The following is a 17,500-nucleotide window of genomic DNA, read 5'->3' on the forward strand; positions in this document are numbered from 1 at the left end:
CACACACCGTTTGCCCAATATCCTAAACCAAACACACACATCTCACCGCCAAACAGTTGCATTTTGTCACCAAAACACTTCAACATTCTTCAACATTTCTCCAATTTCAAACACCAACACACACACCAAACACCACAAACACCTAGCCACACCCTTTCCACATCCACACGCACCCAAACGCACTCTCTAACTACACTCAAACGCAAGAAAAACGTCAATCTTATCAAACTTCTTGAAGCAAAAATGAAAGTAAATTTAGTTTCCATTACATCAACACAGCGTTTGTTCGTGTTTTTCCCCATTCCAAACACCAACATACACACCAAACACCACACACCTAGCCACACCCTTCCCACACCCACACGCACCCCGAAACACACACCGTTTATCCGATATCCGCTCGAGTTTGAAGATATCGAAGCTCCATGACATGTCCTCTGCCAGTAACTCTCTAATGGCAGACGAAGCTTGTTGGTGCAGCACTGGGATGGAGGATCGAGGCAGCTGCTGTGTGGCCTTCACTGCTGTGTCGTTGCTGCTGCGGCGGGCGGACAGCAGCGGCTTGGGCCCTTGCTGTGGGGAGGGGGAGTGGAGAGAGATAGAGATGCAGTTGAAGTTAGGTTAGAGAGAGAGAGAGAGAGAGAGAGAGAGAGAGAGAGAGAGAGAGAGAGAGAGAGAGAGAGAGAGAGAGAGAGAGAGAGAGAGGCATACAGGAATATTGATAAATTAGATAAAACTAATAAATATATAAATAAATAAAACGCAAAATACAAACAAAAACTAAATAAAACCAAACAAACGGACAAACACGCACCACAACACAAAACATCCAAAAAACGCAAGACCTAAAAAGGAAAAACAATTAGTAAAACAAACAAAACAACTCAAAACAACCACAAACATTAAATTAACACTACTATTATTGTTTTTCCACACAACAGGTAAGTCGGCAACCTTTGTGTTTGATTTAGTGAAGGTTCTACGCCTCAAAATTTAACCGTGTCACACAAACCTAACCTGACCTAACCTAATCTAACCTTACCTAACCTAACCTAGTGTTCAATGCCTCAGAAACTTGTTAGAGAGTGTTCAATGCCTCAGAAACTTGTTAGAGAGTGTTCAATGCCTCAGAAACTTGTTAGAGAGTGTTCAATGCCTCAGAAACTTGTTAGAGAGTGTTCAATGCCTCAAAAAGTGAATTAATCTCTATATCAAGTGGACACAACCTTCCAGACAACTATCCCCTCTTCTTCAGTGACACTCAACTGCCTCCCTCCTCCACACTGAATATCCTCGGTCTGTCCTTCACTCATCATCTTAACTGCAAACTTCACATCTCATTTACTAAAACAGCTTCTATAACAGTTTTTCTCGCCCTCCAACTGCTGACTCTATACAAGGGCCTTAATCGTCCCTCTATGGAGTACTCTTGGCATGTTTGGAGGGTTCCAGTCACACAGTTTTGTTAGATAGGGTGGAATCAAAAGCTTTTCGTCTCATCAACTCCCCTCCTCTGACTGACTGTCTTCAGCCTCTTTCTCACCACAATGTTGCATCTCTTGCTGTCTTTTAGCGCTATTTTCATGCTGACTGCTCTACTGATCTTGCTGACTGCATGCCTCCCCTCCTCCCTCCTCCCCCCACCCTTGCTGCACAGGGCTTTCTTCTTCCTCTCACCACTATTCTGTCCACCTCTCTAATGCAAGAGTTAACCAGTACTCTCAATCCTTCACCACTATTCTGTCCACCTCTCTAATGCAAGAGTTAACCAGTACTCTCAATCCTTCACCACTATTCTGTCCACCTCTCTAATGCAAGAGTTAACCAGTACTCTCAATCCTTCACCACTATTCTGTCCACCTCTCTAATGCAAGAGTTAACCAGTACTCTCAATCCTTCACCACTATTCTGTCCACCTCTCTAATGCAAGAGTTAACCAGTACTCTCAATCCTTCACCACTATTCTGTCCACCTCTCTAATGCAAGAGTTAACCAGTACTCTCAATCCTTCACCACTATTCTGTCCACCTCTCTAATGCAAGAGTTAACCAGTACTCTCAATCCTTCACCACTATTCTGTCCACCTCTCTAATGCAAGAGTTAACCAGTACTCTCAATCCTTCACCACTATTCTGTCCACCTCTCTAATGCAAGAGTTAACCAGTACTCTCAATCCTTCACCACTATTCTGTCCACCTCTCTAATGCAAGAGTTAACCAGTACTCTCAATCCTTCACCACTATTCTGTCCACCTCTCTAATGCAAGAGTTAACCAGTACTCTCAATCCTTCACCACTATTCTGTCCACCTCTCTAATGCAAGAGTTAACCAGTACTCTCAATCCTATTCTGTCCACCTCTCAATCCTTCACCACTATTCTGTCCACCTCTCTAATGCAAGAGTTAACCCACCCTAGACACCCCAAAAAACCCTGAAAATACCCCAAAATACCCAAAACACCCTGAAAACACCCCAACATACCCCAAAACACACCCAAAACATACCTAAACACCCCAAAACACTCAAAACACCACAAAACACACTAACTTACCGCCAAGAGCCCTCCCAGCAAATCCGTAGCAACAGGATCGGCTGCAACAGACCTACTAACAGATGTCTCCACAGCAGCCGAGGGGATGAGCTGTGGGGAGTACAGCTCAGTGGACCGCAGTATTTCAATGGCCCTCTCTAACGCCTGGGCCACGTAAGCTGGGGAATTCTCCTGGGCCGCAGAAATGATGGAAAACACTCGGGTGATTGGTGCCTCAATCGTCAGGGAGTGTAGCTTGACTAGGCTCTGGCGACGGATGATTCCCTGGGGTCCTGCGGGTGTGGAGGGTGTTACTGAGTGTTTTTGGGGTGTTTTGGTGTTTTAAGGGGGCGTTTTGGGTGATTTTGGGGTGTTTACGGGTGTTTGAGTGTGTTTTTGGATGTTTTTGTGTGTTTTGGGTGGTTTTGGGGTGTATGAGTGTGTTTTGGGTGTTTTACAGGTGTTTTAAAGGAGTGTTTTGGGTGTTTTGGGGTGATTTTGGGTTATTTTGGGGTGTTTGAGTGTGTTTTGGATGTATTTAGGGTGTTTTGGATGTTTTGGGGTGTTTGAGTGTGTTTTGGGTGATTTTGGGGTGTTTGAGTGTGTTTTGGGGTGTTTGAGTGTGTTTTGCAGTGTTTGAGTGTGTTTTGGGTTATTTTGGGGTGTTTGTGGGTTATTTTGGGGTGTTTGAGTGTGTTTTGGGTGTTTTGTGAGTGATTTTGGGGTGTTTGAGTGTGTTTTTGGGTGTTTTCAAGTGTGTGTGTGTGTGTGTGTGTGTGTGTGTGTGTGGAGGAGGAGGAGGAGGAGGAGGAGGAGGAGGAGGAGGAGGAGGAGGAGGAGGAGGAGGAGGAGACCCAGAAAGAGAAAGAATAGAAACAAAAATGCAAAACAATAACTATTACACATTCACATAAATAATAATAATAATAATAATAATAATAATAATAATTTAATCTGACCTAACCTAACCTTACCTTCCCTTGCTGCAGAAAAAAAAGAAAATGACAAATTAATGCTTTCAATAATAATAATAATAATAATAATAATAATAATAATAATAATAATAATAATAACAATAGCTACTTATATTACTACTACTACAACTACCACCACTACTATCACTACTACTACTACTACTACTACCACTACTACTACTATTACTACTACTACTACCATTTAAAAGTCCTTAAATAGAAAAATGCCTGGAAATCTGTCTGTGTGTCTGTATGTCTGTCACTTTCACACACACACACAGGGAAGGAAGGAAAGAAAGAGAGAGAATTAAAGATAGAAATAACTCACTCTCTCTATTTTCTTTATTTTCTCTAATCTTTCAATGTTTGTTTATATCATCATCTAAACACACATGTGAGATAGGTGTGTGTGTGTGTGTGCGTTTGTGTGTCAGCTCCCCAAAATGAAACAGAAACACACACACACACATACAAAATAATTAATACCCACCTCCCTCTCTCTCTCTCTCTCTCTCTCTCAACACAGTGTAAACTCAATATTGTCACTAAATAAACTACAAAGGATGCATTTACACCAAGCAAATCAAATCAAATAATTTTCTAGAAACAGCATTGTCACAGCATCACAGCATCACAGCGGCTGACGAAGCGAAGGCATGGGTGTCGTCAACGAATATTAATACATGCCATTAATTCCAGCCATTTGTCCCAGATTTGGTCAATACTCCGGGAAGGTTTTAAGATTTCTTTACGATAACCGATAAATAATCTAATATCTGTTTCACCAGTCACCAATGATCACCAGGCTAGGGTAAACTTTTCCAGTGCTCGAGTCACATTACAGAGTACAAAATTAAAGGCTTCTAAGGAAAGGTGTGTGTGGTGTATGTGATTTTGAGTGTGTTTGGGAGGTGGTGTTGTGTGGAATGTGTTTTTGGGTGTTTGGGTGTTTTTTCAGGGTGCGTTTGGTTGCGTATAGGTGTGGGAAGGGTGCGGGTAGGTGTGTGTAGTGTTTGGTGTGTGTGTTGCCGTTTGGATTGGTAGAAAAACACAAAAAATCTACAAGCTATTTTGTGATTTTTGGTGTGTTTGGGAGATGGGAGTTATGTGGAATGTGTGTTTTTTTTGGTGTTTGGGTGTTTTACAGGGTGCGTTTGGGTGCGTATAGGTGTGGGAAGGGTGTGGCTAGCTGTTTGTGGTGTTTGGTGTGTGTGTTGCCGTTTGGAATTGGAGAAATGTTGAAGAATGTTGAAGTGTTTTGGTGACGAAATGCAATTGTTTGGTGGTGAGATGTGTGTGTTTGCTTTAAGATATTGGGCAAACGGTGTGTGTCTCAGGGTGCGTTTAGGCGCGTGTGGGTGTGGGAAGAGTGTGGCTAGCTGTGTGTAGTATTTGGTGTGTGTGTTGCCGTTTGGACTGGTAGAAAAACACAAAAAATCTATAAGCTATTTTGTGATTTTGGGTGTGTTTGGGAGATGGGAGTGACGTGAAATATGCGTTTTTTTGGGGTGTTTGGGTGTTTTTTGAGGGAAGAAAAGAAAATGCGCTGTTGATCAACTTGCCCTTTCAAATTAACTAATACTTTTCAGGCTGTATTTGCCTGTAGCTCGCCCACACCAATCACTTCACAACGCTCTTGAGAATATTTTGTCTTGCCAGATGGAGCTGTGAAGTTGGGGGGACAGAACACTCCACTAATACACACATCACCTACTCCTATCCCAATCCCTCCTTTTATTTAGGCCTAATACAAATTAAAACAACCATGATACAGTGGAACCATGTGTGCTTTGAGGTCCGAGAGGTCTCCAAGCACACTGGTTCAAATCTTGTCTACGGTCTGAGTTTAGATTGGGGTTCCTCACTCAGCGAACGATTTTCTAGCAGGGGGGCTTTGAAGATAGGAGGTGCCTTAAAAAGTATCACCTCTAACCCCAGAAAATCCCGTAAAAAGACCGCACGGTATAAATATTTTCTTTGCCATATTTACCGAGTGATGTGATATGCCATAGTGTTTAGTGACCAGAATGAGAGGCACAGGGGGTGATGTATGGAAATTTACACCCCTCTTCCACTCTGACTGGTGCCTGGCTGACTACCAAAACATACCAAAACATCCCAAAACACGGCAAAATACCTGAAAAAGACATCCAAACACCCCAAAATGCCTGAAAAACACATCCAAACACCCCTAAACACCTGAAAACACATCCAAACACCCCAAAACACCCCAAAACACATCCAAACACCCCAAAACACCCCTAAACACCTGAAAACACATCCAAACACCCCAAAACACCCTAAACATCTGAAAACACATCCAAACACCCCAAAACACCCTAAAACCTGAAAACACATCCAAACATCCCTAAACACCTGAAAACACATCCAAACACCCCAAAATACCTGAAGAACACATCCAAACACCCCAAAACATCCCTAAACACCTGAAAACACATCCAAACACCCTAAACACCTGAAAACATATCCAAACACCCCAAAATACCTGAAGAACACATCCAAACACCCCAAAACACCCCTAAACACCTGAAAACACATCCAAACACCCCTAAACACCTGAAAACACATCCAAACACCCCAAAATACCTGAAGAACACATCCAAACACCCCAAAACACCCTAAACACCTGAAAACACATCCAAACACCCCAAAACACCCCTAAACACCTGAAAACACATCCAAACACCCCAAAACATCCCTAAACATCTGAAAACACATCTAAACACCCCAAAACACCCCTAAAACCTGAAAACACATCCAAACATCCCAAAACACCCCTAAACACCTGAAAAACACATCCAAACACCCCAAAACATCCCTAAACACCTGAAAAACACATCCAAACACCCCAAAACACCTGAAAAACACATCCAAACCCCTCAAAATCACCTCAAAACACCCCTAAAACACACCCAAACACCCAAAAACACCCCTAAAACACACCCAAACACCCCAAAACACCCCAAAACACGCATTTCAAAGGTACACAATACACTTGCCAAAATGAGACTGGAAAACGACATCCATAACGCTTCCTATTGTCATTTGCTCTTGAAATATGAAGAATAAATATTGTGTGTTTATTCATGGCCTGTAGTAGTTCCCTCTAGCTGTGATTCAATACATGTGCAGGGTTTGGAGGCACAGGATAACTGGGGTCGTATAGAGCATGTCACTCTTTTACTGAAGTGATTAGAACCTCCACCAGCACAGTTACTCCTCGGCTGAAATGACGTGAAATTAACTTGATTTGCTTGCCGTAAACGCAGCCTAAATCAATCTCTCTCTCTCTCTCTCTCTTACCCTTCTTCTCTGCCGGCCGAGAGAAAGAGAAGCGTTCTTTCTCCTGCGCGCTGCTTACTTTGTGTTGAGCCACTGACTCCCACGCCTCTGTCACTCCTACCTCACAAACACAGGGGAAGAGAGGGAGAGGGAGAGGGAGAGAGAGAGAAGGGGAGTGAGGCAGTGAGAGAGGAGAGAGAGGGAGGGAGAGAGAGAGAGAGAGAGAGAGAGAGAGAGAGAGAGAGAGAGAGAGAGAGAGAGAGAGAGAGAGAGAGAGAGAGAGAGAGAGAGAGAGAGAGAGAGAGTTTTAGAAAGGGCAAAAACATGTTAGTTTAGAAAAAATATTAGTGTTTAGGAGAGAGAGAGAGAGAGAGAGAGAGAGAGAGAGAGAGAGAGAGAGAGTTAAATAGGAGTGAAGGTGAATGCGCTCTCTCTCTCTCTCTCTCTCTCTCTCTCTCTCTCTCTCTTACATTATCTAACTATATAACAGACAGACAGAAAGACAAACAGACAGACAGACAGGAAGACAGACACGCACACACACACACACACACACACACACACACACACACGAATTTCTCATAAACAAACGAAACCAAACGCAAAATCAAAACAAAACAAACGGAAAAACAAAAAAAATAATAAAAAGAAAACAGAATTAAGAAAACAAACGGAAAAACGAAAAATATTAAATAAAAAAAACACACAATAAACAAATAAATAATAAAACAAACACTGCCAAACACACACAAAAACAGAAAAACACACAAAAACAATTCACCAAAGCACACACCCTTAAAAACACCCTAAAACACCATTAAAACACCCTAAAACTGTCTAAAATACCCTAAAACATCCTTAAAACACCTAAAAACACCCTAATAGTTCCTTAAACACCCTAAAACACCATTAAAACACCCTAAAACTGACTAAAATACCCTCAGACACCCTAAAACATCTTTAATACACCCCTAAACACCACAAAACACCTAAAACTACCCAAAACAACTTAAAACACTCAAAACACCCTAAATCATCCAAAAACACCCGCAAACACACGCCAAATCACCCCAAAACACCCTAACACACCAAAACACCCTAAACACACCAAAACATCCCCAAACACCTCAAAATACCCCTAAAACACCCTTAAACATCCCAAAACCCCTAAAACACCCCTCAAACATCCCAAAACACCCTAAACATAAAACACCCAAAACACCCCTAAAACACCCTTAAACATCCCAAAACAACCCTAAACATCCCTAAACACCCAAAACATAAAACACCCCAAACACACCTATAGCATCCCAAAACACCAAAAATACCCTAAAACACCCTTAAACATCCCAAAACACCCCTAATTCACCCCAAAACACCCTAAACATCCCAAAACACCCTAAAACACCCTAAATTTACCATAAACACCCCAAGACTGCTAAAACACCCTAAAACACCCCTAAACACCCAAAACACCCAAAATCAAAATACCCCTAAACACACCAAAACACCCCTAAAACACCATAAAATACCCCTAAACACACCAAAACATCCCTAAAACACCCAAAACCACACCAAAATACCCCAAAACACCCTTAAAACACCCAAAAACTCCACAAAACACCGCAAAACACCCTTAAACAGGCTTACCGTCACTGCTAAGGGATCTGATGTCATGTGAGCCCTTCCTGAGTGACTTGATGGAGCCACGAGGATGAAAGTGGTCCACGTTCGCTGCCGAGAGTTCCAGGCGGTCCAGCGCGTGTGTGTCGCTCACATAGATGTAGTGTTGCTGGTGTCTAGAAGGGGTTAGGCGAGGTTAGGCTCTCTCTCTCTCTCTCTCTCTCTCTCTCTCTCTCTCCTAAAACACCCAAAACACCCAAAAACACCCCAAAAACACTCAAAAACACTCAAATCACCCCAAAACACTCAAAGACCCCTAAAAGGCACTAAAACACCCCAAAAACACCCTAAAACACCCCAAAACAGTCAAAACACCCCAAAACACACAATAACACCCTAAAACACCCCAAAATATCCTAAAACACCCAAAACACCTCAAAACACACAAAAACACCATAAAACACTAAAACACTCCAAAACACTCAAAATTCAAAACACCCTAAATGCACTAAAACACCCCCAAAACACCCAAAACACCCCTAAACCACTCAAAACACCCCAAAACACTCAACACCCCAAAAACACTCAAAACACCCCAAAACACTCAAAAACACCCCTAAAACACTCAAAACACCCCAAAACACACTAAAACACCCCAAAACACACTAACAACACCCCAAAATATCCCTACTCTCAACACACTTACTTGGTCAGAGGCACCATGACTGGAATGACCTTGGAGGGGAGGTGTAGGGCGCCCCCAGACCTCCGCCTGTAGGTCACCACCCCCTCCCACTCCTTGCCACGTTTCATTTGCGAATTCACCGCTTCGGGCATCTCTAACGGTACCTGTGGGGGGGGGGGTTAGATTACATTAGGGTGAAAGAGTGTGGGGGGGAGGGAGGTTCGATTATATTAGGGTGGGGGTCGGATAGCACGGGGGGGAGGGGAAGGAGTTCAAAATATATTAAGATCACTAGTGAGAGAAAGTTTTGTTTATATTGAGGTGCATTAAGAGAGGCTGGGAGGCACTGGGAGAGGCTGGGAGGTACTGGGAGAGGCTGGGAGGTACTGGGAGAGGCTGGGAGGTACTGGGAGAGGCTGGGAGGTACTGGAAGGCACTGGGAGAGGCTGGGATCGACTGGGAGAGGCTGGGAGGTACTGGGAGAGGCTGAGAGGTACTGGAAGGCACTGGGAAAGGCTGGGATCGACTGGGAGAGGCTGGGAGGCACTGGGAGAGGCTGGGAGGCACTGGGAGAGGCTGGAATGCACTGGGAGAGGTTGGGAGGCTCTGGGACAGGCTGGGGGGTATTGGGAGAGCCTGGGAGGTACTGGGAGGCATGGGGAGAGGCTGGGAAACACTGGGAGAGGCTGGGATCGACTGGGAGAGGCTGGGAGGCACTGGGAGAGGCTGGGGGGTATTGGGAGAGCCTGGGAGGTACTGGGAGGCATGGGGAGAGGCTGGGAAACACTGGGAGAGGCTGGGAGGCACTGGGAGAGGCTGGGAGGCACTGGGAGAGGCTGGAATGCAACAAAATCAATACACAGACACTCACACACACACACACACAGCCTACCTTGCTATCAGGTTGTATAGGCTTATCCTGCTCCTGTATAGGCCTATGTGTCGGGGTGGCATCGTGCAGGGCCTGTGGGGGGACCTGTCGGAACTCCAAGGAAGGCCTGTGGTGGTCTGTCTGGCGGCCATCTTGTTTGTTTACATCTGACGTATGGAGTTCCCAAAGGTTCCTCTCTGCGACCTCATCCATTGTGTAGCCAAGGATGTTCTCGCACGCTTTGTTGATGAACTGTGGGTGTAGCAGGTGTTAGGAAGGATGTAGCAGTGTTAGGAAGGGTGTAGCAGTGTTAGGAAGGGTGTAGCAGTGTTCTGGGTATGTGTGGCACTGTTTGGGTATGTGTGGCAGTGTTTGGGTATGTGTGGCAGTGTTTGGGTATGTGTGGCAGTGTTTGGGTATGTGTGGCACTGTTTGGGTATGTGTGGCACTGTTTGGGTATGTGTGGTAGTGTTCTGGGTATGTGTGGCAGTGTTTGGGTATGTGTGGCAGTGTTCTGGGTATGTGTGGCAGTGTTTGGGTATGTGTGGCAGTGTTCTGGGTATGTGTGGCAGTGTTTGGGTATGTGTGGCAGTGTTTGGGTATGTGTGGCAGTGTTTGGGTATGTGTGGCAGTGTTTGGGTATGTGTGGCAGTGTTTGGGTATGTGTGGCAGTGTTCTGGGTATGTGTGGCAGTGTTTGGGTATGTGTGGCAGTGTTTGGGTATGTGTGGCAGTGTTTGGGTATGTGTGGCAGTGTTTGGGTATGTGTGGCAGTGTTTGGGTATGTGTGGCAGTGTTTGGGTATGTGTGGCAGTGTTTGGGTATGTGTGGCAGTGTTTGGGTATGTGTGGCAGTGTTTGGGTATGTGTGGCAGTGTTTGGGTATGTGTGGCAGTGTTTGGGTATGTGTGCAGTGTTTGGGTATGTGTGGCAGTGTTTGGGTATGTGTGGCAGTGTTTGGGTATGTGTGGCAGTGTTTGGGTATGTGGCAGTGTTTGGGTATGTGGCAGTGTTTGGGTATGTGTGGCAGTGTTTGGGTATGTGTGGCAGTGTTTGGGTATGTGTGGCAGTGTTTGGGTATGTGTGGCAGTGTTTGGTGTGGCAGTGTTTGGGTATGTGTGGCAGTGTTTGGGTGTGCAGTGTTTGGGTATGTGTGGCAGTGTTTGGGTATGTGTGGCAGTGTTTGGGTATGTGTGGCAGTGTTTGGGTATGTGTGGCAGTGTTTGGGTATGTGTGGCAGTGTTTGGGTATGTGTGGCAGTGTTTGGGTATGTGTGGCAGTGTTTGGGTATGTGTGGCAGTGTTTGGGTGTGTGTGGCAGTGTTTGGGTATGTGTGGCAGTGTTTGGGTATGTGTGGCAGTGTTTGGGTATGTGTGGCAGTGTTTGGGTATGTGTGGCAGTGTTTGGGTATGTGTGGCAGTGTTTGGGTATGTGTGGCAGTGTTTGGGTATGTGTGGGGTATGTGTGGCAGTGTTTGGGTATGTGTGCAGTGTTTGGTATGTGTGGCAGTGTTTGGGTATGTGTGGCAGTGTTTGGTATGTGTGGCAGTGTTTGGGTATGTGTGGCAGTGTTTGGGTATGTGTGGCAGTGTTTGGGTATGTGTGGCAGTGTTTGGGTATGTGTGTTTGGGTAGTGTTTTTGGGTATGTGTGGCAGTGTTTGGGTATGTGTGGCAGTGTTTGGGTATGTGTGGCAGTGTTTGGGTATGTGTGGCAGTGTTTGGGTATGTGTGGCAGTGTTTGGGTATGTGTGGCAGTGTTTGTGGCAGTGTTTGGGTATGTGTGGCAGTGTTTGGGTATGTGTGGCAGTGTTTGGGTATGTGTGGCAGTGTTTGGGTATGTGTGGCAGTGTTTGGGTATGTGTGGCAGTGTTTGGGTATGTGTGGCAGTGTTTGGGTATGTGTGGCAGTGTTTGGGTATGTGTGGCAGTGTTTGGGTATGTGTGGCAGTGTTTGGGTATGTGTGGCAGTGTTTGGGTATGTGTGGCAGTGTTTGGGTATGTGTGGCAGTGTTTGGGTATGTGTGGCAGTGTTTGGGTATGTGTGGCAGTGTTTGGGTATGTGTGGCAGTGTTTGGGTATGTGTGGCAGTGTTTGGGTGTGTGTGGCAGTGTTTGGGTATGTGTGGCAGTGTTTGGGTATGTGTGGCAGTGTTTGGGTATGTGTGGCAGTGTTTGGGTATGTGTGGCAGTGTTTGGGTATGTGTGGCAGTGTTTGGGTATGTGTGGCAGTGTTTGGGTATGTGTGGCAGTGTTTGGGTGTGTGGCAGTGTGGGTATGTGTGTTTGGGTATGTGTGGCAGTGTTTGGGTATGTGTGGCAGTGTTTGGGTATGTGTGGCAGTGTTTGGGTATGTGTGGCAGTGTTTGGGTATGTGTGGCAGTGTTTGGGTATGTGTGGCAGTGTTTGGGTATGTGTGGCAGTGTTTGGGTATGTGTGGCAGTGTTTGGGTATGTGTGGCAGTGTTTGGGTATGTGTGGCAGTGTTTGGGTATGTGTGTGGCAGTGTTTGGGTATGTGTGGCAGTGTTTGGGTATGTGCAGTGTTTGGGTATGTGTGGCAGTGTTTGGGTATGTGTGGCAGTGTTTGGGTATGTGTGGCAGTGTTTGGGTATGTGTGGCAGTGTTTGGGTATGTGTGGCAGTGTTCTGGGTGTGTGTGGCAGTGTTCTGGGTGTGTGTGGCAGTGTTTGGGTATGTGTGGCAGTGTTTGGGTATGTGTGGCAGTGTTTGGGTGTGTGTGGCAGTGTTTGGGTATGTGTGGCAGTGTTCTGGTGTGTGTGGCAGTGTTTGGGTATGTGTGGCAGTGTTTGGGTATGTGTGGCACTGTTTGGGTATGTCTGGCAGTGTTTGGGTGTGTGTGGCAGTGTTTGGGTATGTGTGGCAGTGTTTGGGTATGTGTGGCAGTGTTTGGGTATGTGTGGCAGTGTTTGGGTATGTGTGACAGTGTTTGGGTATGTGTGGCAGTGTTTGGGAGGGTGTAGCAGTGTTCAGTAAACAACCAGTATCCTTAAAACACCTGGCAACACCCCAAAAAACACACCAAAACACCTTTAAATGACACCAAAACACACCAAAACACCCCTAAATCACACCAAAACATCCCTAAAACATCCAAAACACCCCAAAATCACACCAAAACTCCCCAAAACACACCAAAACACCCCTAAAACATACCAAAACATCCTTAAAACACCCCTAAATCACACCAAAACACCCAAAACACCCCAAACACACCCTAAAACATACTCAAAACACCCTTCAACACCCCCACAACGCACCATGATGTTGTGGTGTGTGTCGGTGATGTGGACCAGCTCACGGCAGGCGTCCAGGGCCCCCAGCAGCGCCTGACACCCACGTAGCCTTGCCTGGCCTGCCACATCACACACCTCCACCTGGACCAGTTCATTTAGCACAACACCCACGGCACTGCTCTCTGTCACCACCTGCAGGTTAGGAATGCTGTTAGGAAGGGCACGTGTCAATTGTATATATTAAGACAGAAAGACAGATTAGCTATAATTTTCTTAAGCACATATCTAAACACCCCAAAAACACACTAAAACACCCCTAAAACAGCCCAAAACACTCCTAAAACACACCAAAACACCCCAAAACACTCTTAAAACACATCAAAACAACCCTAAAACACCAAAACACCCCTAAAACACCCAAAAGACCCTTAAAATGCACCAAAACACCCTTAAAACACACCAAACAACCCTAAAACACACCAAAACCACCCAAAACACACCTAATACACTAAACACCTTAAAACACCCAAAATACCCCTAAAACACACCAAAACACCCTTAAAACACACTAAAACATCCCAAAACACATCAAAACACCCCTAAAACACCAAAACACCCAAAACACAGCAAAACACCCTAAACACCCAAAACACCACCTAAACACACTAAACACCCTTAAACCACACCAAACACCCCTAAAACACACCAAAACACCCTTATTACACCCAAACACCCTATAACACCCAAAACACCCCTAAACACACCAAACATAATTTAAAACGCTAAAACCACGAAACGCCAAAAACACACCAAAACACCCCAAAACACTCCAAAACATCCCTAAACACACCAAACACCCCAAAATCATCCCAAACACCCCTAAATCACTCCAAACATCACCCAGATGCATCAAAACACCCTCAAAACACACCAAACACCCCTAAAACACATCAAAACACCTCCAAAACACACCAAAACACCCCCAAAACACATCAAATACCACCAAAAACACTCCAAACTTCACCCAGACGCATCAAAAACCCCTAAAACACACCTTACCTAACCTAACCTAACCTAACCTAACCTAAAACACACCTAACCTTACCTAACCTAACGTAACCCAACCCAACCTAACCTAACCTAACCTAACCTTAACCTAACCTAACCTAACCTAACCTAATCTAAAACACACCTAACCTAACCTAACCTAACCTGACCTGACCTGACCTGACCTGACCTAACCTAACCCAACCCAACCCAACCTAACCCAACCCAGCCTAACCTAACCTAACCTAAAACATACCTAACCTAACCTAACCTAACCTAACCTTACCTAACCTAACCTAACCTAACCTAACCTAACCTAACCTAACCTAACCTAACCTAACCTAAAACATACCTAACCTAACCTAACCTAACCTAACCTTACCTTACCTAACCTAACCTAACCTTACCTTAGCAACCTTAGTCTTGACTTACCCTATTAAAACCAGCGCTGAGCATTGGACCAACTGTGGCACTGTCCCGGTCCGCAAAACTGTGAAAGAGTAGACTGATGTACACACACACACGTACACACACACACACACATATATATACATACATACATACATACAGACATACATACAGACAGCCATTCTCTCTCTCTCTCTCAACAATATCATTCTTTTATAGTTCAAATTGCTCTCTCTCTCTCTCTCTCTCTGACATTCTGAAATATATTACTTAACACTTTTAAACACACTTAAACACTCAAAACACCACAAAACACTCCAAAATACACTCAAATACACTCAAAACACCCAAAATACACTCAAAACACCCCAAAACACACTCAAAACACCCCAAAACACTCAAAACACCCCAAAACACACTCAAAACACCCCAAAACATACTTAAATACACAAAAACACTCAAAACACACTCAAAAAACACCAAAATGCTCCCAGACACACACAAACACTCAAAACACTCCCAAACACATTCAAAACACTCCCAAATACACTCAAACTTACTTAAACCCCCAAAACACACCTAAAACACTCAAAACACTCCCAAATGCCCTAAAACACACTTGAACCCCTGAAAACACCCCTAAACACACCCTGAAACACACCAAAACACACTTAAACACCCCAAAAATACCCTAAAACACACCAAACACACTTGAACTCCCACAAACACCACCAAAACACTCAAACACTCAAACATCCCAAAACACACCCAGACACCCAAAACACCCAAAACACTCAAACACCCCAAAAATGCCCTGAAACACACCAAAACACACTTGAACCTCTAAACACACCCTAAAACAAACTTAAACACCCCAAAAATAACTTGAAACACACCAAAACACACTTGAACTCCCCAAAACACCACCAAAACACTCAAAACACACTCAAAACATACCAAAACACACCCATAACACCCTAAAATGCCCTTAAACACACCCAAAACACACCATAACGCTCCCAAACACCCCAAAACACTCAAACACCTCAAAATGCCTGAACACTCAAACACCCAAAAATACCTGAAACACAAAAACACACTTGAACCCTAAACACACTGAAACACCCCAAAATACCCTATAACACCCAAAACACACTTGAATCCTGAAAACACCCTAAAACACACTAAAACACACTTAAACACTCCAAAAATACCTTGAAACACACAAAACACACTTGAACTCCAAACACTGAAAACACCCCAAATGCCCCAAAACACCCCAAAACACCCCAAAACACTCAAACACCCCAAAAATGCCCTGAAACACACAAAAATCACACTTGAACCCCTAAAACACACTAAAACACCCCAAAATACCCTGAAACACACAAAAACACACTTGAATCCTGAAAACACCCTAAACACACTAAACACACTTAAACACTCCAAAATACCTTGAAACACACAAAACACACTTGAACTCCAAAACACTGAAAACACCCAAAATGCCCCAAAACACCCCAAACACCCAAAAACACTCAAACACCCCAAAATGCCCTGAAACACACAAAATCACACTTGAACCCCTAAACACACTAAACACCCCAAAATACCCTGAAACACACAAAACACACTTGAATCCTGAAAACACCCTAAAACACACTAAAACACACTTAAACACTCCAAAAATACCTTGAAACACACAAAAAAACACACTTGAACCCCTAAAACACACTAAAACACCCCAAAAACACACCCCAAACACCCCAAAACACCCCCAAAACGCACCTTTTTTTCACAACAGCTACTAAGACTGGAGCATAGCCAGTTTCAGTTTGTCTTTGCCTCACAGCCCCACACACAGCCTTGGCATTCAGTCCACGAGAAGGCCGGGCGTCCACCACCACCACCTCTGGCCCCTCCTCCCCCGCCACCCTCACGGCCTCCTCCAGGGTGCGGGAGAGTGTGTGGGAGTGCCCGCGGCGAGTGACTGCTGTTTTCCATGTCTGGTAAATTGAATCTTCCTTTCCGAAGACTAAAAGGACCTGTAATATTAGGTTAGGTTAGGTTAGGTTAGGTTAGGTTAAGGTGTGTGTGTGTGGGGGTATTTTAAGTGTGTTTTGGAAGTAACTAGGGTGTTTTGGGTGTTTTGGGTGTGTTTTGAGTGTTTTTGGGGTGTTTTGAGTGTTTTTGGGTGTTTTAGGTGTGTTTGGTGTTTTGGGTGTGTTTTGTGTGTTTTGGGTGTGTTTTGAGTGTTTTGGGTGTTTTGTGTTTTGGGGTGTTTAGGGTGTTTTTGTGTGTTTGGGTGTGTTTAGTTTGTTTGAGGTTTGGGGTGTTTGGGGTGTTTGTTTTAGGTGTTTAGGTATGTTTTAGTGTTTGGGGTTTCACTGTGTTTGAGCATGTTTGAGTGTGTTTAGGGTGTGTTTGGTGTGTGCGTGTGTGTTTGGTGTGTTTGTTTGTGGGTGTTTTGGTGTTTGGGTGTGTTTGTGTGTTTTAAGTGTGTTTGGTGTGTTTGGGTGTGTTTGTGTGTGTTTGTGTTGGTGTGTTTGAGTGTGTGTTTATGAGTGTTTTGTGTGTTTGGGTGTGTTTTGGGTGTTTTGAGTTTTGTGTGTTTTGTGTTTGAGTGTGTTTGAGTGTGTTTTGAGTGTTTTGTGTGTTGGGTGTGTTGTGTGTTTTAGTGTGTTTTGGTGTTTGAGTGTTTTGTGTTTTGGTTTGGTGTTTTGGGGTGTTTGGGTGTTTAGGTATGTTTGAGTGTTTTGGGGTGTTCACTGTGTTTGAGCATGTTTGAGAGTGTGTTTAGGTGTGTTTTGGGT

The 17,500-nt window shown here is 44.5% G+C and overlaps 1 protein-coding gene across 5 annotated transcripts in view; it reads right to left on the minus strand.

Annotated features, from left to right (window-relative positions):
- LOC123503980 (high affinity cAMP-specific and IBMX-insensitive 3',5'-cyclic phosphodiesterase 8A-like) overlaps nt 1–17,500 on the minus strand; it is a 32,472-nt gene that overhangs the window by 6,719 nt on the left and 8,253 nt on the right. For 2 of the 5 annotated variants that reach the window (XM_045254164.1, XM_045254190.1), the window contains 10 exons: nt 16,476–16,732; nt 14,712–14,769; nt 13,257–13,424; nt 10,008–10,238; nt 9,137–9,279; nt 8,458–8,606; nt 6,829–6,924; nt 3,505–3,513; nt 2,552–2,823; nt 383–573 (listed from right to left, as the gene is read on the minus strand). In XM_045254164.1, the coding sequence (XP_045110099.1) occupies nt 383–573; nt 2,552–2,823; nt 3,505–3,513; nt 6,829–6,924; nt 8,458–8,606; nt 9,137–9,279; nt 10,008–10,238; nt 13,257–13,424; nt 14,712–14,769; nt 16,476–16,732 (1,574 nt within the window). Of the gene's footprint in view, nt 1–382; nt 574–2,551; nt 2,824–3,504; nt 3,514–6,828; nt 6,925–8,457; nt 8,607–9,136; nt 9,280–10,007; nt 10,239–13,256; nt 13,425–14,711; nt 14,772–16,475; nt 16,733–17,500 lie in introns of those variants that run through there. The other 3 variants (XM_045254197.1, XM_045254172.1, XM_045254182.1) reach the window with 3 other exon arrangements.

The sequence above is a fragment of the Portunus trituberculatus genome, chromosome 2 (assembly GCF_017591435.1).
Source record: "Portunus trituberculatus isolate SZX2019 chromosome 2, ASM1759143v1, whole genome shotgun sequence".
Lineage (NCBI taxonomy): Eukaryota > Metazoa > Arthropoda > Malacostraca > Decapoda > Portunidae > Portunus > Portunus trituberculatus.